Source organism: Erpetoichthys calabaricus, chromosome 13, assembly GCF_900747795.2.
Source record: "Erpetoichthys calabaricus chromosome 13, fErpCal1.3, whole genome shotgun sequence".
NCBI lineage: Eukaryota > Metazoa > Chordata > Cladistia > Polypteriformes > Polypteridae > Erpetoichthys > Erpetoichthys calabaricus.
In genome coordinates this window covers 12,118,262-12,143,580 of record NC_041406.2, presented here as the reverse complement: position 1 = coordinate 12,143,580, position 25,319 = coordinate 12,118,262, and the positions used below count along the sequence as shown (strand labels likewise).

At 43.0% G+C, this 25,319-nt stretch overlaps 1 protein-coding gene and 1 long non-coding RNA gene across 4 annotated transcripts in view; one reads left to right on the top strand and one right to left on the bottom strand.

Moving 5' to 3' along the window:
• Window positions 1-25,319, top strand: part of LOC127530043 (uncharacterized) — a 454,116-nt gene that overhangs the window by 349,581 nt on the left and 79,216 nt on the right. The gene's annotated exons all lie outside the window — the stretch shown is intronic.
• The window catches only part of dnah5 (dynein, axonemal, heavy chain 5), a 437,381-nt gene that overhangs the window by 350,766 nt on the left and 61,296 nt on the right, over window positions 1-25,319 (bottom strand). Inside the window, exon 1 of one of the 3 annotated variants that reach the window (XM_051935613.1) lies at window positions 16,163-16,315. The exons of the other annotated variants lie outside the window; for them this stretch is intronic. Within the exon in view, the coding sequence (XP_051791573.1) occupies window positions 16,163-16,219 (57 nt within the window). The 5' untranslated portion in view covers window positions 16,220-16,315. Of the gene's footprint in view, window positions 1-16,162; window positions 16,316-25,319 lie in introns of those variants that run through there. 3 annotated transcript variants of the gene reach the window in all.

Sequence of the window (25,319 nt, the reverse complement as noted above, 5' to 3'; positions counted from 1 at the left end):
ATATATATATACATATATATACTGTATATATACATATATACATATATATATGCAGCTGGAGATCCACAAAGGGAGAAAAAAATTAATCACGTATCATAAAGTAGTTTTTATTCCTGAGCTTTCAACCCCTACCAGGGGTCTTCATCAAAGGATAATGCTTAGACTTACAAGAATCAAAGGCAATATATAGCAACACATTAAGTGGATTGGTTGAGGTGTGGGAGGTGACTAAGTCAGTATGATAGGGGGGGGGGGGGGGTTTGTATAGTTTATTTATTATGTACATGTTCTTCTTAAGTTAGCATATGTTGGACTTATGTCCAAGTGTCTGTTGATTGCATATGTATATGTATATATATATATATATATATATATATATATATATATATATATATATATATATATATATATACACATACATATACACATATATATATATATATATATATACACACATACATATACATATATATATATACACACATACATATACACATACATATACATATATATATATATATATATATATATATATATATACAGTGGTGTGAAAAACTATTTGCCCCCTTCCTGATTTCTTATTCTTTTGCATGTTTGTCACACAAAATGTTTCTGATCATCAAACACATTTAACCATTAGTCAAATATAACACAAGTAAACACAAAATGCAGTTTTTAAATGGTGGTTTTTATTATTTAGGGAGAACAAAAAATCCAAACCTACATGGCCCTGTGTGAAAAAGTAATTGCCCCCTGAACCTAATAACTGGTTGGGCCACCCTTAGCAGCAATAACTGCAATCAAGCGTTTGCGATAACTTGCAATGAGTCTTTTACAGCGCTCTGGAGGAATTTTGGCCCACTCATCTTTGCAAAATTGTTGTAATTCAGCTTTATTTGAGGGTTTTCTAGCATGAACCGCCTTTTTAAGGTCATGCCATAGCATCTCAATTGGATTCAGGTCAGGACTTTGACTAGGCCACTCCAAAGTCTTCATTTTGTTTTTCTTCAGCCATTCAGAGGTGGATTTGCTGGTGTGTTTTGGGTCATTGTCCTGTTGCAGCACCCAAGATCGCTTCAGCTTGAGTTGACGAACAGATGGCCGGACATTCTCCTTCAGGATTTTTTGGTAGACAGTAGAATTCATGGTTCCATCTATCACAGCAAGCCTTCCAGGTCCTGAAGCAGCAAAACAACCCCAGACCATCACACTACCACCACCATATTTTACTGTTGGTATGATGTTCTTTTTCTGAAATGCTGTGTTCCTTTTACACCAGATGTAACGGGACATTTGCCTTCCAAAAAGTTCAACTTTTGTCTCATCAGTCCACAAGGTATTTTCCCAAAAGTCTTGGCAATCATTGAGATGTTTCTTAGCAAAATTGAGACGAGCCCTAATGTTCTTTTTGCTTAACAGTGGTTTGCGTCTTGGACATCTGCCATGCAGGCCGTTTTTGCCCAGTCTCTTTCTTATGGTTGAGTCGTGAACACTGACCTTAATTGAGGCAAGTGAGGCCTGCAGTTCTTTAGACGTTGTCCTGGGGTCTTTTGTGTCCTCTCGGATGAGTCGTCTCTGCGCTCTTGGGGTAATTTTGGTCGGCCGGCCACTCCTGGGAAGGTTCACCACTGTTCCATGTTTTTGCCATTTGTGGATAATGGCTCTCACTGTGGTTCGCTGGAGTCCCAAAGCTTTAGAAATGGCTTTATAACCTTTACCAGACTGATAGATCTCAATTACTTCTGTTCTCATTTGTTCCTGAATTTCTTTGGATCTTGGCATGATGTCTAGCTTTTGAGGTGCTTTTGGTCTACTTCTCTGTGTCAGGCAGCTCCTATTTAGGTGATTTCTTGATTGAAACAGGTGTGGCAGTAATCAGGCCTGGGGGTGGCTACGGAAATTGAACTCAGGTGTGATACACCACAGTTAGGTTATTTTTTAACAAGGGGGCAATTACTTTTTCACACAGGGCCATGTAGGTTTGGATTTTTTTTCTCCCTAAATAATAAAAACCATCATTTAAAAACTGCATTTTGTGTTTACTTGTGTTATATTTGACTAATGGTTAAATGTGTTTGATGATCAGAAACATTTTGTGTGACAAACATGCAAAAGAATAAGAAATCAGGAAGGGGGCAAATAGTTTTTCACACCACTGTATATATATATATATATATATATATATACATATACATACATACATATACATATACATATACATATATACAGCGCATCACTTTTTCCACATTTGTTATGTTATAGCCTTATTCCAAAATGGATTCAATTCATTTTTTTCCTCAGAATTCTACACACAACACCCCATAATGACAACGTGAAAAAAGTTTACTTGAGGTTTTTACAAATTTATTAAAAATAAACAAATTGAGAAATCCCATGTCCATAAGTATTCACAGCCTTTGCTCAATACTTTGTCGATGCACCTTTGGCAGCAATTCCAGCCTCAAGTCTTTTTGAATATGATGCCACAAGCTTGGCACACCTATCCTTGGCCAGTTTCGCCCATTCCTCTTTGCAGCACCTCTAGAACTAGACTAGGACTAGAATCCTACAAAATCCCTGACTTTGTGCAAGTGGACCTATAAGAATTGATGCTGGTTTAAAGGCAAAAAAGGTAGTAACACCAAATATTGATTTGATTTCGATTTCTCTTTTGTTCATTCACTGCATTTTGTTGATTGATGAAAATAAATGATTAACACTTCCATTTTTGAAAGTATTCTTTGTTTACAGCATTTTTTCAAACCTGCCTAAAACTTTTGCACAGTACTGTATACATATTATATATATATATATATATATATATATATATATATATATATATATATATATATATATATATAGTAGCAGTTAAGGCTTTTGTCCACCTCTCGAACCCTCAGGTACCACTCTTGAAACCAGGTGAAAGTATAACTAATATTATTTTTATTATTATACAGTGCACCAAGCACTCTCCACACTACACTCATATAACTCACAATACTCTCTCAATAAACACAATAATCCTCGCCAAGACACGTCGCCACCCTACCTCCCAGCTCAGCTCAGTGTTCTGGGCTTCCCATAGTCCTTTTATAGCTCCTGACCCGGAAGTGGTTCCAAGCACAACCCACAAGTCCATTTTCCTTCCGGGTCAGGGCAAACAGTCCTTTTCTTCATCCCGGGAGCACGTCGCTTCCTCCAGTCACGTGACTGTGATGCACTCCCGGGTTATAGGGCACGCAAGAGCCCACTAGCCCCCCTACAGCGACTCCTGGCGGCCACCAAGGTATCCAGCAGGGCTGTGTCACAACACTACAAAGTCCATGAGGCCCTGCTGGAACTCGGGGCACAAATATGCTGTCCGGAGGGCTCCTCCTAGCGGCCTGGGGGTGAGGGCCGGACTGGGAAGCCGGCAATCCTCTACAATATATATATATATATATATATATACACTGTACATACATACATACATACTGTATAGTAGGGGTGTTATGTGTGTTTGTGTATATAGTGGGGGTGTTATGGGTGTGTGCATGAGAGGGGGGAGTGTTGTGTGTGTGTGTAGGGGGGTGTTATGGATGTGTGTGTGTGGGAGGTGCGAGTGTTATGGGTGTGTGTGTGTGTATGTGGGTGTATGTGTTTGTAGTGGGTGCTGTTATGGGGGTGTGGGTGTGTTCGAGGGGGCTGTTATGGGTGTGTGTAGTGGGGGGTGTTATGGGTGTGTATGTGTGTGTGTGTACATGTGTGTGTAGTGGGGGGTGTTATGGGGTGTGGGTGTGGGAGGGGTTGTTGCTCACCCTGTGATGAACTATGGACTGGCGTCCATTTTGATCCTGCCTTGCACCTGATGCTCAGTGAGATAAGCTCCACCCCAACCCAAGTCAGGGCTACAACATAAATGACAAATACAGATTTTGATTTTTGTTTCACAGCAGTTCTTGGTTAAGCTCCTGTAATGGTGATTTTGGTGTCTTGTACAGTTCCAAGTTTGAATCTCTTGTGGCAGTACACCTTCTTGGAGTTCTCCTTTTGGCATTAATCACATTTTTATACTACAAATTTGGCTACAACTTCTCCAATTTAAAGATTTTACCCTCAAGCAACTCCGGTGTGTGGACTCACAGTATTTCCTTAAGTATGGAAAATAGATTTTCCCTTACACATGAAACATAAAATTTTACAAAGAAAGGCAAAATTAATGTAAAGAGTTTTCTTTCAACCCTAAAGTAGACTTTAAAATGGTGTTTCTCAACCACAGGGTCCCCAAAAGTGGGTCGTGAGTTGCTACTGGGTCACGACGGGTCACCCTCGATCTCCACTCCAAAAGTCTCACTTTGATCCCCAACCCTGGTGCAACAATCGCACTCAAATCACCAAGGGGGACCCCAACCCACTTTGACGATCACGTTCAATTTACCATGAGGGACCAACCCCCCAGTGGGTCACAAAGACACTTACATGTTAAAAAGTGGGTCACGACACCACACAGGTTGTGAAACACTCCCCTTCCTCTGACAGTAAGACCACCTTTACCATGACTGATGACTACACAAAGACGGCAGCCAGACGTATTGAAGAGCATCTTGAGCTGCGCCATCCATTATGTCTACGTGGCCTTCGACTCAGCTACTCCATGTATACGCCGGCTCGTTACAGTTCAACATTTGGCTCTGAAACACAACACCGGGTGTAATCGAACCTTATGTTGTGGTTTACTGCTTTATCCAGATTAAATTTCCTTCATTTGTAAATTAATTTTCCTTTATATGCAATCCTATACTATTTAAAGGGAATTTTAAATGGAGCGTGCCCAGTGGCAGACATGTCCCGGGCTGGCTCACGTCTCCGTCTGTTAAGAAAAGATGCCAATACCCAATACCAGATAAAGGTAGGATGTTTTATAACACTATCAACCTGGAGGTGCAAGAATTGGGAGACTTTATGCCATAGTGGTGGTAGGTGGACCCTAAAAAGGACCACTGGCTTCTTCAGTGGTCGCTTCAGCAGCTCCATAATCCCCACACCAGCTGCTTCATCCAGATACCTGTGCTTAGATGCCACCCTTAGATACTCCCCTGGGGCAGCCTGTCCATGCCACACTACCCCACCAGCTCCATGAGCCGACCCAAGGCTAGGGGTCCAAAACAGAGGCTCGCCAGCAGCCAATGGGCTTTAGCAGTTGGGAGACACGTCCGAAGTTCTCTCTGAAGCCCGTGTCACATTTGACAACTTTTCCAGTGATTTTCAGTCGGAAAAGTTGGAAGGACTCCAACGTAAAAGGAGCCACCCCACCACAATCAGGGAGTCAGAGTCAGGAGGAGGTGAACAACACTTGACTTAGGGGTACGGAGGAGTGGAAAATAAGCTAACAGAGGAATTGAGCATTACAGGGGGCTGAGTTTGGAAGATGAGACCCATTGAAAGGAACTTAAATTAAAAGAATAAAATAAACGCATTACAGCCCGGGCCTGTTGTCATGTGATTGTATCTGGAGTTTGTTGCTCAATGATGCCCCCCGCAGGCCACAACATGCTGCAGTGTTACAAAGGACTGCATCCCGTCACGTCACATCACCAGGTTCTTCACGGTTACACCACCCTGCACCACATCTTGTGCAGCTTCTGAAATTCTGGACCCAACCGTCCGATTTCAGCCAGCATTTCTTCCCTGGCAGGGGTTCAAAGTTGTGTGTTTTGTCTGATTTGGTGTCATTTATTTGTCTTGATGATTCTCTTGTTTATTACGTATATTATACTTTGTGTCTATTTGATTATGTTCCATGTGTTTTGTGGGTGGTACCATGAGGGGTGGAGCCACCCGCCAATAAATGACAGGAACTGCCCTCCGCCCTGTTTATGGGCGGGCCTTCCATAGTTCCTGGCGCTTTTATTTTGCATGGAGTGTCATTTGTGTTTTGCTCTGCCTTATTGCTTTTCTGGATTTCTGGATTTTTGAACCTGTGCTCTGTAGCCCCGTAGGTGTCAACCAAAAAAGAAAAAAATTTGAACAAATTATTAATTCATTTGTACGAATTACAGTACTTAAGTTGTTCAAATGAATTACGTAACTCGCTCAAACAAATTATTTTTATTTCTTACATGACTCTTATTTTAGTGGTACGGATCCCCGTTCCATATTACTTCGTTCGAACAGATTATTATTATTTTTCCACATTGCAGTCCAGTTCTTTTTATGAAGCGCCATACATTTGTGCTAGCATACAGTTCAGTGACCTGTAAGACGTGTGTTAACATCAGTGAGCCACCACAGGAACCATTTTGTAGACCACTAGTAGTAGAAACAGTTCTTTTGAGGAGTCCTGGAACGAATTTCAAACGCAGCAGAAGTTACAAGAATAGATTTATACATTTTTTTCCAAGAACATTATATTCTGGAGTCAGTGGTGGAAACGTTAATAGAAGAAAAGGTAAGTTTAAAATCTAGTCTGTGATGGCACTGAACAGCGTAGGAATAGACTGAAACTACTGGCTGGCTGTACTCTCCTGGTTGCAGTTCACTAAACTCCATACCAGGAAAAATAAATAGCCAATGAAATAAGAAAACATAAAAAATAATTCATTCAAACGAGTTACTAATTCAATCAAAAGATTTTCTTTTTTTTTTTTTTGCCTGACACCTATGGGTGCTTTTCAGGTAATTCTTTGTTTTGCTTGTAGGAGCTTCATAAATATTGAGCCTTTGTTTAAAATAAATAATTTATCTTATAAAGATTATTCAAGGCCCTTATATATATATATATATATATATATATATATATATATATATATATATATATATATATATATATATATATATATATATATATATACACAGTATATATAAATACATATACTAGTTGATTACCCAGTGGCTTCGCTCACTTACTGCAAGGGAACACAATAAAATGTAGTCTATAAGTTATTAAACAGTAAAGCATTAACATTTAAAGAAGTAAAGATACATTGAGCACTACTGGAGTGGTTTCGAGTAAACTACATTTTAAAGGCGCTATAACACAACAGGTACAGTGCATCCGGAAAGTATTCACGGCACATCACTTTTTCCACATTTTATTATGTTACAGCCTTATTCCAAAATGGATTAAATTCATTTTTTTCCTCAGAATTCTACACACAACATCCCATAATGACAACATGAAAAAAGTTTACTTGAGATTTTTGCAAATTTACTAAAAATAAAAAAACGAAGAAATCCCATGTACATAAGTATTCACAGCCTTTGCTCAATACTTTGTCGATGCCCCTTTGGCAGCAATTCCAGCCTCAAGTCTTGTTGAATATGATGCCACAAGCTTGGCACACCTATTCCTTGGCCAGTTTCGCCCATTCCTCTTTGCAGCACCTCTCAAGCTCCATCAGGTTGGATGGGAAGCGTCGGTGCACAGCCATTTTAAGATCTCTCCAGAGATGTTCAATCGGATTCAAGTCTGGGCTCTGGCTGGGCCACTCAAGGACATTCACAGAGTTGTCCTGAAGCCACTCCTTTGATATCTTGGCTGTGTGCTTAGGGTCGTTGTCCTGCTGAAAGATGAACCGTCGCCCCAGTCTGAGGTCAAGAGCGCTCTGAAGCAGGTTTTCATCCAGGATGTCTCTGTACATTGCTGCAGTCATCTTTCCCTTTATCCTGACTAGTCTCCCAGTCCCTGCCGCTGAAAATCATCCCCACAGCATGATGCTGCCACCACCATGCTTCACTGTAGGGATGGCATTGGCCTGGTGATGAGCGGTGCCAGGTTTCCTCCAAACGTGACCCCTGGCATTCACACCAAAGAGTTCAATCTTTGTCTCATCAGAGCAGAGAATTTTCTTTCTCATGGTCTGAGAGTCCTTCAGGTGCCTTTTGGCAAACTCCAGGCGGGCTGCCATGTGCCTTTTACTAAGGAGTGGCTTCCGTCTGGCCACTCTACCATAGAGGCCTGATTGGTGGATTGCTGCAGAGATGGTTGTCCTTCTGGAAGGTTCTCCTCTCTCCACAGAGGACCTCTGGAGCTCTGACAGAGTGACCATCGGGTTCTTGGTCACCTCCCTGACTAAGGCCCTTCTCCCCCAATCGCTCAGTTTAGATGGCTGGCCAGCTCTAGGAAGAGTCCTGGTGGTTTCAAACTTCTTCCACTTACAGATGATGGAGGCCACTGTGCTCATTGGGACCTTCAAAGCAGCAGAAATTTTTCTGTAACCTTCCCCAGATTTGTGCCTCGAGACAATCCTGTCTCGGAGGTCTACAGACAATTCCTTTGACTTCATGCTTGGTTTGTGCTCTGACATGAACTGTCAACTGTGGGACCTTATATAGACAGGTGTGTGCCTTTCCAAATCATGTCCAGTCAACTGAATTTACCACAGGTGGACTCCAATGAAGCTGCAGAAACATCTCAAGGATGATCAGGGGAAACAGGAGGCACCTGAGCTCAATTTTGAGCTTCATGGCAAAGGCTGTGAATACTTATGTACATGTGCTTTCTCAATTTTTTTATTTTTAATAAATTTGCAAAAACCTCAAGTAAACTTTTTTCATGTTGTCATTATGGGGTGTTGTGTGTAGAATTCTGAGGAAAAAAAATGAATTTAATCCATTTTGGAATAAGGCTGTAACATCACAAAACGTGGAAAAAGTGATGCGCTGGGAACACTTTCTGGATGCACTGTAAGTACTACTAACAGAAGCTAAAATGTATTGGGATCATCTCTCAGCAGTAGATCCCTTTTGAAAGGCGCTACACGATGGCTGTGGTATAGAAATTACATTTTCTATGTGAACGTCCAAATTTCTGCCTGTGGTAGTGTGCCTTACTGGCATTACCAGCGATTAAAGAAAATTAGTTTTGTGTCCTCTGCAGTGTTAAGAGAGAAAGGCTTTGGTTTGGGATAAAAGGAAAAAAGGTATAAAGAAAGGAAATTTGCCTTTTTCTTTTATATAGTGTAGAGACACGTCTTCGCAGACGATATGAGCGCCTTTTGGGGAGCGTTGCGGCGGGTCTCGGGTAGACTGGAGAGACGGCCCTGCCATTAACCGTCCGGGATGGCACTGTTGGTCCTCCACTCCTGTGCGTGCCTCCCGCCACCTCATAACCCTATACGTGCAAAAGAAAGTGCGAAGCGCCTTAATATTAGTTTGCAGCGGTCTAGAAAAGGGATTCCGTGTTTGCAGTTGTCTGGGCTATAGCTCAGGGGAAGGAGGAAAAAAAATTAAAAGTGCTTATTTTCACTTAAGACAGAAGCGCAGTCACAGTCTCAAAGGCCGGCACAGCTACACGCGCGTGTCGGCTGATCGACTTTTATAGTATTTTTGCAGGGCAGGAGACGCCACTTTTTGCAGACACAATCGCGTACCTACGGAGGGATGACGTGGAACAGGTTAATTGGTCGGCGCGAGGGCCCCGAATACAAAAAGGAATTACAGCGCCTGACAACCTTGCACTACGTGCCTGTGATTCAAGAGAAAAATAATTCTGATAAATGTAGACGCCGCCCTTCTGTGCTTAACGGGCAGAAGGTCCAAACAATTCCCAAGTCCAACACTTCACATGAAGAAGTCTGTACATCTTCTTAGATGTAAACTCTCCATCTTCTTAAAATAACTGATTACAAAAACAACCTTGAATGTTGCAGGGTTTTAGTGACCGGAACTCACCTTAAGGGACAGTAAGTAGTCGTGCAGGACAATTTACGAACAGAGTCCTGCTTCGATGGCGCCGATTACACTCATTCGCAAAGATTTCCACTCTCCCAGGAGCCGACGGGGTACTTGAAGTGTCACAAACAGTGCAAGAAGAGAGGACGCTGCCCGAAACTGTGAAGCTCTCGACCCCGCGGAGCAGCCCGACATTCTGTGCCTCCCAGTGTCCACTTTGTTCTCAACATAATTTCCATATCGCGTGGTCATACGTAATTTCCGTTTCAAACGCGAAAAGAATTATATATATATTGTCACACACGTGTGTTTAGGAGACAGCCAAAGGGCTTAAATGCAGGTAATTCCATGCCAGGCCAGGGGGTGGCGAAGTGTACTAATTTTCCCTCTCAATCTGTTGCAGACCATTCTAGGGAAATCCCGCCCGGCTCTGGGGCAGCCAATGATGTTCCTTCCGGTTCCAGGGCTGATGACGTCACTTCCTTAGCTGGCCTTTAAAAGCCGCCATACTGTCTGAAGAAGTCAGTTCTGTTTTGGACTCAGTTGAATGAACATGTATACCAGTTTTGACCTATTTTGCAGCCATAATCGATTAAATGGGTGGCTGCCCAAACCTTCTTGATGTCTCATGGTCATTCTTGTGACAATATATATACAGATATATTATACTAGCTGCCCTCCATGGCTCTGCCCACGTAGTTGTGAAACAGGACAAACTTTAAAAACACTGGTGTACAAAAAAATATTTTTTGTTTGCTTCTGAGAACTTCAGAGCAGCTCATATTACGTTTTTTACACTGATTTCATATATGAAATCGTAATTAAGCTAGCACGTCAGGTTTTTGAAATACACGTCATTGACGTTTTGACACTTTTGAATATCAATATAATATATGAACACGATATCTGGAGTTTGGACTCTGTCCCACCAAAAGTGCTTTGAGGTGCTTATTCTGAAAACAAACCAGAAGACGATACCAGAGACACGTTAAAGTATATTAAGGTCAATTTACCTCAATATAAAAGTGAGGTCAGCGGGCCCAAAAATGTTGGAGGCGCTCGCTTTTGCGCTTGTACTACTCATCCGTCTCTCATTGCAAGAACCAGCAGTAGTCACCCATCATGCTCGGAGTGAATTTTCCCCCGATATCGTTTTTCCATCACTTTTATATCTTGATGAAATCTTTTCCCCATGCACATCTCTAACATCGCTTAGATTTTGTGGAAAAAAGTCGAGATGAGAATGTAAAAAATGCGTCTTCAGTGACCTGCTGGCTCCCGTAAGCTGATTTACTTTCAGCAGGTTCTCCATAAGCTCAGCATAATTCTTTGTCAAGAAAATTCTGGACCACCAGCACGAATGAGGGTGCTGATTCAGTGGGCTTCAGTTTCCTTTTGAACTCATCATCAAGCATCAGTTCACGGATTTCAGGGCCAACAAAAACACCTTCCTTAATTTTGGCTTCACTTTTCTCGAGACCAAACTTATTTCTTAAATGCTGAAACGCATCGCCTTTACTGTCCAGTCACCCTACTTGTCCAAGACCTGGAACATCATAACTAAAAAAAAGAGACGTGCTGCTGGACGAAAACGGTTTTCAGATTTGGAGTCAGCAAGTGAAATTTGTTAAAGTACAGGTGAAAGAATCCATCCATCCACTGGCATTCTACAGAAAATTAATATATGAAAAAGTGTGCAACGAAACACGTTTCTTCTGTTGTGACTGTGACATCGGTCTCAGACATGTCGCACGAAGGACGTGTGCTAAATCTGCATCAGTGGACACTCGACGTGCCTTTCCTACTTTTTGATGTTTTCCAGTTTCTGTTACATAGCATAAGACTCTTTTCTTGTTGAAAAATTTTGCTATTTTTGGCTCGTCTTTCTGGTGGGGGGGTAAAAGCAACTCTAATGAGATTAAAAAGTGCGTCTCCTCCTGTTGCCTACAGCTGCTGAATGCTGGGAATTGAAGTCCTCTTGGTAGCTCTGCCACAGGTTTGCCCCAATTAAGAGCTTGTTAACTGATCAACTAAATACAGCAACACTGCAAGGCCTGTTGGGGGCCTGTGGGCGGGTTCTAATTTATTCTTTTAGTAAGAAAGTCTCCACCCAGTTTCTCAAACCCCTCTGATGTGTAGGATGCTGCCACTCAAACCTCTAGCCCCGCCCCCAGAAGCATTTGCTCCCATGCTGCATTTCTGCACTCTGATTACGTTTTTCTTTCAAACTCAGTAATGTCACCCAACGTGACAGGCCAGCTTCTCACTGCTCTGTTCAGCATTAAAATGCACAAATAATTTTTGCATACAAAAATCCATCCATCCATTATCCAACCCGCTATATACTAACTACAGGGTCACGGGGGTCTGCTGGAGCCAATCCCAGCCAACACAGGGCACAAGGCAGGAAACAAACCCCGGGCAGGGTGCCAGTCCACCGCAGGCTTACAAAAATGAATATGTATTTATGTTGCTGGCTTTGTGCAGATGAGTTGTGTGGGGCCATTTGGGTATGGAGGGCACCTGCCTTGCTGGTGCATCCCCTATGCCAGTAGTTTTGCACTTCGCATCATTTCATATTTAATGAAGGAATCAAACGGGCAGGAGCAGGTAATGAATGACAGCTTAAGTGCGCTTCAGGGTGGTCCCAGCACTGTAAAGCAATTTCTTCAGGCTTTTATGACATTCCCTCCATTAATTGAGCACAATGGCCTTGGAATGTCGTGTTTACTGTGTCTGTGTCTCTTATCTCAGCACGCCAAGCTTTTGCCTCTCCAGCGCCGCTGTAGTTATTTGTGTAGCCAGGGCAGAGCCCAGCGTGTGCTGACAGCCAAACATCGAGTGAGCGGACGGCGCAGACCTGCCCATCTGAGTGCGGCTCTCTGATTTCGAAGTCCGACCTTCTATTGATTTCTCTCTGCTGGCGACTCGTCTTCCTGTAAATCCGCATTTAAATGAAGAGAACAGCACTGGCGCCCTTAAGTCACACACATGCCCGTATTATGGACGGGACACGATCTGTCCTTGTAATAACAAGTAGGATAAAAGTCACAAAGACTCTCACGCACGCGCACGCACACACACGCATACAAAGGCATTACAAACGCGCGCGCGCGCACACACACATACAAACACGCACACGCGCACATAGGCATTACAAACACACACAAACGCACCCACGCACACTTAGGTCACGAGATCAGAGAGAGAGAGAATCACAACTCTGCACTGAAGTTCCTTCAGGGACTGTATGAGGGGGTCATGCAGCCTACAGCATAATATCAGGGGTGACCATCACAGCAATCTTAATACCACATTGAATTGAATGACAACGGCACAGCGTGGAAAAGCGTAACATATTATAAATACAAACACGTCTCAATTCAGCCATTCAATCACTCTGCTTCTTCTAATTCATGGTTGTAGAGAAAACCACAAAAGACCCTTTAGATAGATAGATAGATAGATAGATAGATAGATAGATAGATAGATAGATAGATAGATAGATAGATAGATAGATAGATAGATAGATAGATAGATAGATAGATAGATAGATAGATAGATAGATAGATAGATCCCTTTTATTCCCACCCGGATGTGCTCCAGGAGCCTGATGATGATCTTCCGGCAGCACCTCCTGGTGTGGCGGAAGTGCTGCCCTTGCACCCGGAAGCACTCCGGGTGTCGCTGGAAGGATCTTCCCCCACCTTCCCAGGTGTGGCGCAAGTGCAGAGCTCCTGGGCTTTAGGAGACTTGGGGCACCCCCTGGCAGTAGCCACGGGCCCCTACGAGTTTGTGCCTCCTTGCTCCATCCCCGTGGTCCCCTGCTTATCCAGGGCGGTTGCCCCCTCATGGCCCAGGGTATGTATTGACTGCCTCCCCGTCCTTCCAGGTGTCCTGGCTGGGTCTGGCCCCCAGCCTCCTGTGACGATAGATAGATAGATAGATAGATAGATAGATAGATAGATAGATAGATAGATAGATAGATAGATAGATAGATAGATAGATAGATAGATAGATAGATAGATAGATAGATAGATAGATAGATAGATAGAGATGACACTATTAATAGATACATGAAATGAGCTATGTGATAGATATATAAATGAATGGCAAAACATAATAAATAGACAGATAGCTGAAAGGCACTATAAGATAGTATGATGAAAGGCACTATATTATTATAGACAGGTAAAAGACAATATATAATAAAGAGGTAAAAGGCATTATGTGATAGATGTATAAATGAAAGGCACTGCAAAACAGATAAATTTATACTGTATATGGATGAAAAACGCTATAAAATAGTTAGATGTAAGGCATTATAAAACAGATAGATAGATAGATAGATAGATAGATAGATAGATAGATAGATAGATAGATAGATAGATAGATAGATAGATAGATAGATAGATAGATAGATAGATAGATAGATATGAAAGGCACTATATAATAGATAGATAGATAGATAGATAGATAGATAGATAGATAGATAGATAGATAGATAGATAGATAGATAGATAGATAGATAGATAGATAAGGCACTATATAATAAATAGATATACAGGTATATGAAAGGTACTATATAACAGATAGATAGATGGATAGATAGATGAAAGACTATATAGCAACTAGACTGATAGATGAAAGGCACTATATAATCGACAGATGAAAGACACCCTTTAATAGATGAAAAGCACTACAGAATGGACAGACACATTTAAGGCACTATATAGCAAATAGTCTGATAGATAAAAGGCCCTGCAAAATAAATAGACAGATGGAAGGCACTATATCATAGATAGACAGATGAACAACACTTTATAACAGATAGATAAAAAGTTGAAAAGCACTTTGTAACACACAGATGAAAGGCACTATTTGATAGATTAAAGGCATTATATGAATAGGTACTATAAAATAAATCAATGAAAGGCACTATATAATAGGCAGACAGACAGGCATTGTCTAACCTGCCTCAACCTGAACAGAGTCGCAGGGTGTTTGTGTGTGCGTGTGCGTGTGTGTGTGTGTGTGTGTGTGTGTGTGTGTGTGTGTTCACTCTGCAATGGACTGACACCCTTGTTCAGGGTTTGTTCCTGCCTTGCTCTCAATGCTAGCTGGGATGGGCTCCAGCAGACCCCCCCAAGACCCCATTCAGGACTATATAACAGACATAGCTAAAAATTCTCAAAATCCACTTATCCATTTTTAAGCCTGTCAGTCCAGTTCCGATCGCCAAGGGTTTGCCTTCTTACAGCTGGGCACACTCACCACCACAAACGGCTTCAGTGGGCCTTCAGCAGCAGAACATATCAACATCACACAAAAGGCAGCCCAGATGCCAGGGGGCAGTGAAACACACAATGCCAAGGGTGACCACCACAAATGTTTTATTATCATAAAAGTCACAAAAGAATAGAAGGAGAAGGGAACAAAGCACAAATGGCATTTAGGTTACAACAACATTCCCCACCATCCATCCATCCATCCATCCATTCGTTCGTTTGTTCATTGAGGGGATGCGCCTGACCTGCTCAGTTTAGGGCTGCTGAGTTCAAACCCAAATCCCCAGATCTGTCACCTCCACCCAGCCCTCCCCATTTATTCATTTCAGGTCACAGGACACTGCTGCTCGTCCATAAAGCCCACTCAGTGTCACATGCCAGCTGAGGCCAAAGATCCACAGGGTGTGCCCATCAACTCTACACAGAGGGGAGGTGGTAAGGCAACCCACAATGTCAGAGTGACCAACAGCCATGTATTCTTATCATGGAAAACACACAAGAATCAAAGAACAAAGGGACAAAGCAGCAGGTGGCAGTGAGGTTATAACAAATACCACCACTCACCCTTCTTTCATTCAATATCTGATCCCATCATTTTCTGCATCTGTTTTGGCCGATTATAGGGGCGACTTGTAGCCCAAATCATCAACAGCCAGCCATCCATCCCTTTTCAAACACGTTTTCACTCCAGAGTGACAGGGAGCTGGTGCCTGCTGGAGACGTACGGGACAGCAGCCAACAAAGTGCAAAATCACAAACCCACACACACACCCCTGTACCCACTCATACTGGGTCAAATACAGAGGTGCCAGTTAGCCTAACAAAGATGTCTGCAGGAGAAAACCTAGAGGAGCTGGAGATTATGAAACAGAGACGTGAGGAGAACATGCAAACTCCACAGAGGTTGGGACACTGGAGCTGTGAGGCCTCGGGGCTAAGCACTGTGCCACCGCACCTCCCAATTACACAACAGCAGTCGACTTATAAATGGCTGCTCCAATTCACGTACCCTATGATAGACTGGCACCCTGTCCAGGGATTGTTCCTGCTTTGTATCCCCCCCAATGGGCTGTAGCTTCTCTGCAACCTTGCTCAGGATGAAGGGGTTTAGAAAACGGATGGATGGATGGATGAGCAGACCTAATCCAGATGCTCTAAAATGGATTACAGACGCACACAATATGTAAGAAATACAAACGCCCCGTCACCTGGAGCATCCTTACCTTGAGAACGCGTGTGACACTTTGCTTCCACAGCTGCTTCCTAAAGACCCGCGACATTTTCACGCCTCTAAAGTTTGTTTTTTTGCAAGACTCAGGCCCAAGCCAGCTATCTCAAAAATCCGAGTGCAGAAACTTCGGAGCTGCCGCCAACCAGCTGAGTGGGCAGCGGCACATAAGAGTCTCTGCTGGAGTTTTGTAACGACACTGCAGATTACAGGCAGGCTGTTCCATGGAAACCTCAGTGCGGTGGGTGAGCGGACGGGCGTGTTTAGAAACACTTGAGAGCACACAGAACAGGCGGGCCACGTGGGCTCAGCTTCCATTGTGGTGCTGCAGAAAGCGCTTCACGACTGGCAAGACAAGCCCCCCGAGCCCTAATAACACCCCAGCATAAAGCGTCTTCTAGTCAAGTCAACACACTGCATTGGGGTGAAAAATAACAAGTGTCTTCAAGATAGACCCCCCACGCTCCAACACACACACACACACACACACACACACACACACACACACACACACCCCACAGTGATACTAACTGCTTTGGGAAGAGCCGTGTGATGGTGCAGTCGGCAAAAGACAGCTGATAAAATTCAAAACTGGGCAACCGCCTTGAATTAACACTCAGGGTGACGCATGCTTTAAAGGCGCTATATAAATTAAACAAGAGTTTTGTATGGAATTATTGTTCGTTCTGTCAAGCACTTTATTGCAGGGCTCTATCTGTGACGCGCTGTCATTCACTCATCTGCTTACCGCAGAGCAGGGATAAAGGAAAGATGGAGCCACTCCGAGCAGTCACAGAGACCAAGGCAGGAACAGTCGCTGAACACGGCATCAGGAGGGTGACCATACAGATACATGACAGGGACAGTTTAGCATCGTCAAGGAAACCCACAGAGACACGGGGAGAACAGCAAACTTCATACAGGGAGCAGTGGAACCCCAGTCTGCTTGTGGCAGAGCACCAGTGTTAAAACTGCACCCCCCGTAACGGCTAAATGTTACAAAAAATATTAATAAATTCATTATAATGCAAAGAGGAAAGGCACTATATACTGTAAATAAATAGACAGATGGCAGACACCATAGACACTATATAATAAACAGATGGAAGGCACTGCATAAGAGATAGATAGATAGATAGATAGATAGATAGATAGATAGATAGATAGATAGATAGATAGATAGATAGATAGATAGATAGATAGATAGATAGATAGATAGTGTCATCTATCTATCTATCTATCTATGTAATAGATACATGAAATGAGCTATGTGATAGATATATAAATGAATGTCAAAACATAATAAATAGACAGATAGCTGAAAGATACTATAAAATAGTATGATGAAAGGCACTATATTATTATAGACAGGTAAAAGACAATATATAATAAAGAGGTAAAAGGCATTATGTGATAGATATATAAATGAAAGGCACTGCATAATAGATAAACAGATAAATATATACTGTATATGGATGAAAAACAGTATAAAATAGTTAGATGTAAGACAGGATAAAATAGATAGATAGATACAGTAGATAGATAGATAGATGGATAGATAGCCACTTCAAGAATGAAAGTATAGGGAAAGGCAGCTATTTTTGGTCACTGCCTCACCCCAACACGCTAAAAATGGCAGCTTCCCTGGAGTATAGCGGTACCCCGGATTACCACAGGGCAACCTGGGACTTGGAGTTCAGTTTCTCAGCCCTTTTGGGTGCCGACAGGGAGAGCTGTCGAAGGACCTGGGGAGTCATCCTTTCCCTATAGCCCAGAAGTACTATTGGATCATGCAGACGGGAGCCCCGAAGTACTTCTGGGCTAGCTAAAGAACTTGGATTCTCCAGCTGACCCGGAAATGCTGGCAAGTCACGTGGGAGGAAGAACAAAAGCACTTCCGGGTCAAGGACTATATAAAGGATGGCTGAAGACCCAGCAAGGGAGTCGAAGTCGGAAGGTGTAGGACACAGCTTGCTGGGAGGTGTGGTGGAGAAAGAGAGAATTTATTATTGTACTTGGTGTTTCTCTTGCCTGTTTATTTCTGGCTGTGGTGCTTGTGGGCACTTCATAGAAGGAAAAGAAGAAATTAAATAACTCCTTGGTGTTTTTAACCTGTGTCCTGCATCTGTCTGTTGGGGTAAAAGGGGCAACGGTGACCCGTAGCATCCATACATTTACAATAGGCACTATTTGATAGATAGATAGATAGATAGATAGATAGATAGATAGATAGATAGATAGATAGATAGATAGATAGATAGATAGATATGAAAGGCACTATATGATAGATAGATAGATAGATAGATAGATAGATAGATAGATAGATAGATAGATAGATAGATAGATAGATAGATAGATAGATATGAAAGGCACTATATGATAGATAGATAGATAGATAGATAGATAGATAGATAGATAGATAGATAGATAGATAGATAGATAGATAGATAGATAGATAGATAGATAGATAGATAGATATGAAAGGCACTATATGATAGATAGATAGATAGATAGATAGATAGATAGATAGATAGATAGATAGATAGATAGATAGATAGATAGATAGATAGATAGATAGATAGATATGAAAGGCACTATATAATAGATAGATAGATAGATAGATAGATAGATAGATAGATAGATAGATAGATAGATAGATAGATAGATAGATAGATAGATAGATATGAAATGAACTGTTATAAAGTGCCTACTCCATTATTAGCCTGTTTATTGTGCCAACAAGAATTCAAGACAAAGGGGCGGCGGATGGGGTGGCACTAAAGGTGTTTTATAAATTAAAGATATAATTTCTTTCAGAAGTTCTTATTGTTTTTTCACTACAGCATTTTGAAGATAGAGCTCTATGTGTAAGGTGCTATAGAAAATGAGACTATCAATTGAATTTAATTCCACATGGGGGTCCCTGAGGACTGTTGTAAAGACAGTGCACCTCATGAGAAGTGACATTCAGTTCAGTTTGGTTTATTTTTGTGTGGCACCATTGACAGAGTGCGGGCTCAGAGCGCTGTGACAAGTTCACAGATAGATGCAACTCTACACTTCCCACGTTACTAATTACATGAGGAGCTCACATAATGGCACAGATGTGTTTAAACAGACTGGAGACAAAATGGTTTGAAACTGACTATCGTTTGTGTTAATCAGCACTGATCACCGAGTTATGGCCAGTTGTCAAAGGAAGAAAAGAAAACTCCATTCAGCAGCGTCAATGGTGAAAATAAACCTCTGTGGGGTCCGTAGTCAGTCAGTCCTGGAGACCTCGGCCAAATGTTGGCTCAGCACCTCCGGGTCATTCTACAGTAGGGAGGTTCTCACTGGGATTGGATGTTACAGACAGAGTGCCAGTCCTGCAGACCTGGCGGGGTGTAGTGGTTTAGGCTTTGGACTTCAAACCTGAGGCTGTGGGTTCAAATCCCACTACTGACACCAAAAATGTGACCACAAGTAAGTCACTTCACCAGCCGGTGCTCCAATTGGAAAAAACAAAAGAAGTGCAACCAGTTGCATCTGAAATGCTGTAAATTGCCTCATCTAAAGACATCAGCCAAACAATAATAATAATAACAATAATATAAAATAAGCCCAACAAGGTGTTGTTCATCAGATACTCATAACTCATTTTAACTGTCATAACTTTTTCCCAAAAGAAAAACAAATCAATACGTCCATCACATGCTCACAGCTGCAGTTGGCCCATGTTTGTTTGCCAAGCATCCGACCACAAACACAACCCACGCCTTAACGACACAAATGGCGTTTCCATGTGTGCCCTCGTGTACTCAAATCCTACCAACACACACCAGACAAAAGACGGAGATTTAGAAATCAAAGTAAGCAAACCACCACACAAGTGAAGACAACAGACATGACATAATGAGCAGGGAGAGGCCCAGGGTTCAAGGACACTCCTTCACAAAAAGACCCTGAGATACTTGAACTCCTCCATGATGGGCTTATTCAGAGAGCAGTCAACTCTTTTCTGACAGAGAGCCAGGACCTTGGACATGGAGGTGCTGCCCCTCATCCCAGCCACTTGACACTTGATACAGAACCACTCGAGTGTGTGCTGAAGACCACAATCCATCATCTCCATAAAGCAGCCATGCTATTCCTCACCTCCCCAGATGCACCTTCTGCTATGTGTAAGATCCCCTGCTTGACCTCCCATAGGGGGCGCTACCACTGGGAAGACCTCTAAACAGTTTATGAACCCCTTGGTGAAAAGGTCACATTCCACTACATCGTGTCCTCTTTCTCTGTCGTGGTCCAGACATGCTGATGGACTCTTCTACAACAAATGACCCAACCCCGCTTGTGGCCAATAAACCAAACAATTCAATTTACTCATAACATAAGGATAAGACAAGATGGTGATACGGTGCCCTCTATAATGTCCGGGACAAAGAGCCCCCCACCAATTCCTTTAAAATTAAAGTATGCAGAAAGTAAAGGGCTCTAAATTCTTTCTGAAATCTCTGTATATAAAAAATAGATAGACAGACAGATATGAAAGGCGCTATATAAGGGGTGTCCCAGTCTGGCCAGGAGACCATTATAATGGAAGGGCAGCAAGGGAGCTCTGATGGTCCCCTTCCATGCCAGAATATGGACACAGCAGCAGCAATTACAACAGGGGCTGGCATCCTAGCAGCCCCAGGGGTACACCCTGGTTAGCCCTAGGGGGGCTGGAAGGACAGGACAGCAGGTGACTGATTGCTCTGAGTGGCAGCATCCAGTCTGGTGAGGCCCAATAAGGATTCCTACAGGGCACCCTGGGATTTGTAGTCCCATGAGGCTGACCTGTCGGGTTCTGTGGGGGCCATTAGGGGGAGCAGCTTTTAGTTACATGACCCCTAAACTATGGAGTGGTCTGCCTGCTGCTATAAGAGATGCCCTTTCGGTCTCAAGCTTTCAAATCCCAGCTGAAGACTCACAACTTCAGTTTAGCACACCCTGACTAGAGCTGCTGATTTACTGTACAGACTGCATCTCTGTTGTTAGTCATTAGCACTAAAACATAAGTAACATGATCGTTATAATTTGTTACTATCCCTCACCTATTCTGTTTCGCTTCTCAGTACTCAAATGTGGCACTTGGTGCCCACTGCCCATGCCAAGTTGTTCCGTCTGCCTAAGGTAAAGTCATCTCTGATGGAGGATCGCAGGAATCGCAGGAATCGTCATTAGATTGGCTGGCCCAGTGCTGTCTCAGCTGTTGATTGGCTAATAGTGGGAGGCAGCTTGATAGTTGAGGTCTCCAGGACTCTGAACAAATCCAAATCATATTATGGGATATTGAATTTTTGTATCAGTAAGGTGCTGCTGGAGTATGTGAATTTGGGATTAATAAAGTATCTATCTATCAATCTGGGATATCATCTCCTGTTAAATTCTTCTCTGTCCTTGTAATATTTCTATTGCACTATTATATTGCATTGATGATGACTTCTATGTCCTGTTCTGTGTATTATGTTGTATTGACCCCCCCCCCCCCCCCCCCACTTCTTTTTGACACCCACTGCATGCCCAACTTACCTGGAAAGGGGTCTCTGCCTTTTCCTAAGCTTTCTTCCATTTTCTCCCTACAAGGTTTTCTTTTTGGGAGTATTTCCTTGTCTTCTTAGAGAGTCAAGGCTGGGGGGCTGTCAAAAGGCAGGGTCTGTTAAAGCCCATTGCGGCCCTCCTTGTGTGATTTTGGGCTATGCAAAAATAAATTGTTCTGTATTGACTGCATAAGGAATGGAGTGGATGTGATTGACTGAGCACCAGAAGTACTCCCTAGTCGTGTGTTAAAACAAAGCCCTCCACTTGGCCCAGGGAGTCGGAGTTGGGACAGACGCCGGGGGAGAATGGAGGAGAAAAGAAACAAAATTGAAAAGGATTGGACTGTGAACGACTGAGGAAAAGAAACCTGTCAGATGTACTGTGTGCCAAGAAAAATAGCCTTAAGTTGAACCCGGGACTGGCCTTGTGTAGTTGTGTCTGGAGTGTGGGGCTCAGTAACGCCCCCTACTGGCCACAGGGTTCTATAAGGTCACTAATGGCACCTCCATCAAACTCCTAATGAACATACAAATGACTCTTTTTTAGCTTTTCTCTGCCTGTCAGCATTGAGATGTGCCCACGCCAGGACGTACTCCTTCAAATCAATTGTGGCCCCCAAGGTTTGCTCAGTGTGAGCGAGGAGAATCCAAGCAGGTGGACGCAATTTAAAAAGACCCTTGGATCCCATTAGCGTCAATAATTCAAGGGGAAGGATGAGCAAGATGCAACATGGCCACCTTTCAGAGTGCAAAAATGCTGATTTTGCTGTATAAAAGTAGCAAAGGTCATTCTTTCAATAGTGACGGACCACCAGTATAAAAATACACAAGTGTCACCTTACAGGATTAAAACACAACACACTCAAAAGGCTCAAGTGCTGGGCAAGCAGACACAAAAATGAGTAACACGAAAGGGGCCTTGGCCTGCGGGGCCTAAAGGTGCAGCCCCCCAGTTACCATGTCGCACTTCACTGTTCAGCCTACCTTGCCATGGAAGTCAGACTTGAAGGGCAGCATCTTCAGCAATGCCACACGTCGCCCGCCGGGGCTTCTCCTCTCAATTTAAAAAAAAGATAAACAGATATATATATAATGAATAATGAAGTTGGACGGCAGCTCTGGAGTTCAGATTAGCATCTCCAATGGACGGCTTGTGGTTACAGATGAGTGCTGCTCAAGCATCCACGTTAAAGATGCCATTTAGTTTAAAACGCTCGCCGATGAGATGTCACCTCGTCAGAGAAAGCAATTACTGCGTTAGGATCGCATTACGGAAGACACACTCGGGTATCAAATGGCCTGGACGCTCCACGGGAACAGGAAACGAGGGAAGTGGAGTTGGGGGGGGGGCATTCCAATTGGTCGTGTTGGAAACTGGACGCCAGGGTGTTTTACAGTGTGCCCCCCCCCCCAACCCAACCCAACCAACAACAATAATAATAAGGCCATGCCTTCCAAAACCAGTCAACAGCTGCTTCACAGTCACAGCTTTCTTCCCAGTTCTCACTTACTGCAACCCACCGAAGTGCAACTCCACCGGGGTCCAGCTGCTCAGGTGTGTCTCTAACAGCTTAACTTCTTAGCTCCTTCACTTACGTTTGTGCTTACAGCTTTTCTTAGTCTTAATTTATTTACTTAAATAATAATAATAATAATAATACATTATATGCACCTTTATTTATATAAGACCTTTCCCATGTTCAAGGCGCTTATAATAATAATAATAATAATTCTTATGTTTATATAGTGCTTGTCTTGCTACTGAACACACTTCAGTGATTGGAGAGCCACGTTAACCACCACTAATGTGGAGCACATACCTGGGTGATGCATTGGCAGCCATTTTGTGCCAGTTACCAGCTCATGTGTGGTGGGTGTATTTGGTTAGTGGTTAGGGAGAGAGAGAGAGAGAGAGAAAGAGAGAGAGAGAGAGAGACGATTAGAGACCGGGGGGGTGATTAGGGGGCCAGAATGACCAGGCTAAGGTGGACAATGCAATCAGGACATTGGGATAGATAGATAGATAGATAGATAGATAGATAGATAGATAGATAGATAGATAGATAGATAGATAGATAGATAGATAGATAGATAGATAGATAGATAGATAGATGTGAAAGGCACTATATAATAATAGAGACATAGATATTAGTATAGTAGGCAGGATTAGATAGATAGATAGATAGATAGATAGATAGATAGATAGATAGATAGATAGATAGATAGATAGATAGATAGATAGATAGATAGATAGATAGATAGATAGATAGATAGATAGCATCCGGAAAGTATTCACAGCGCATCACTGTTTCCACATTTTGTTATGTTACAGCCTTATTCCAAAATGGATTAAATTCTTTTTTTTCCTCAGAATTCTACACACAACACCCCATAATGACAACGTGAAAATAGTTTACTTGAGGTTTTTGCAAATTTATTAAAAATAAAAAAAACTGAGAAAGCACATGTACATAAGTATTCACAGCCTTTGCCGTGAAGCTCAAACTTGACCTCCGGTGCATCCTGTTTCCCCTGATCATCCTTGAGATGTTTCTGCAGCTTCATTGGAGTCCACCTGTGGTAAATTCAGTTGACTGGACATGATTTGGAAAGGCACACACCTGTCTATAGAAGGTCCCACAGTTGACAGTTCATGTCAGAGCACAAACCAAGCATGAAGTCAAAGGAATTGTCTGTAGACCTCCGAGACAGGATTGTCTCGAGGCACAAATCTGGGGAAGGTTACAGAAAAATTTCTGCTGCTTTGAAGGTCCCAATGAGCACAGTGGCCTCCATCATCCATAAGTGGAAGAAGTTTGAAACCACCAGGACTCTTCCTAGAGCTGGCCGGCCATCTAAACTGAGCGATCGGGGGAGAAGGGCCTTAGTCAGGGAGGTGACCAAGAACTCGATGGTCACTCTGTCAGAGCTCCAGAGGTCCTCTGTGAAAAGAGAAGAACCTTCCAGAAGGACAACCATCTCTGCAGCAATCCACCAATCAGGCCTGTATGGTAGAGTGGCCAGACGGAAGCCACTCTTTAGTAAAAGGCACATGGCAGCCCACCTGGAGTTTGCCAAAAGGCACCTGAAGGACTCTCAGACCACGAGAAAGAGAAAATTCTCTGGTCTGATGAGACAAAGACTGAACTCTTTGGTGTGAATGCCAGGCGTCACGTTTGGAGGAAACCAGGCACCGCTCATCACCAGGCCAATGCCATCCCTACAGTGAAGCATGGTGGTGGCAGCATCATGCTGTGGTGATGTTTTTCAGCAGCAGGGACTGGGAGACTAGTCAGGATAAAGGGAAAGATGACTGCAGCAATGTACAGAGACATCCTGGATGAAAACCTGCTCCAGAGCGCTCTTGACCTCAGACTGGGGTGACAGTTCATCTTTCAGCAGGACAACAACCCTAAGCACACAGCCAAGATATCAAAGGAGTGGCTTCAGGACAACTCTGTGAATGTCCTTGAGTGGCCCAGCCAGAGCCCAGACTTGAATCCGATTGAACATCTCTGGAGAGATCTTAAAATGGCTGTGCACCGACACTTCCCATCCAACCTGATGGAGCTTGAGAGGTGCTGCAAA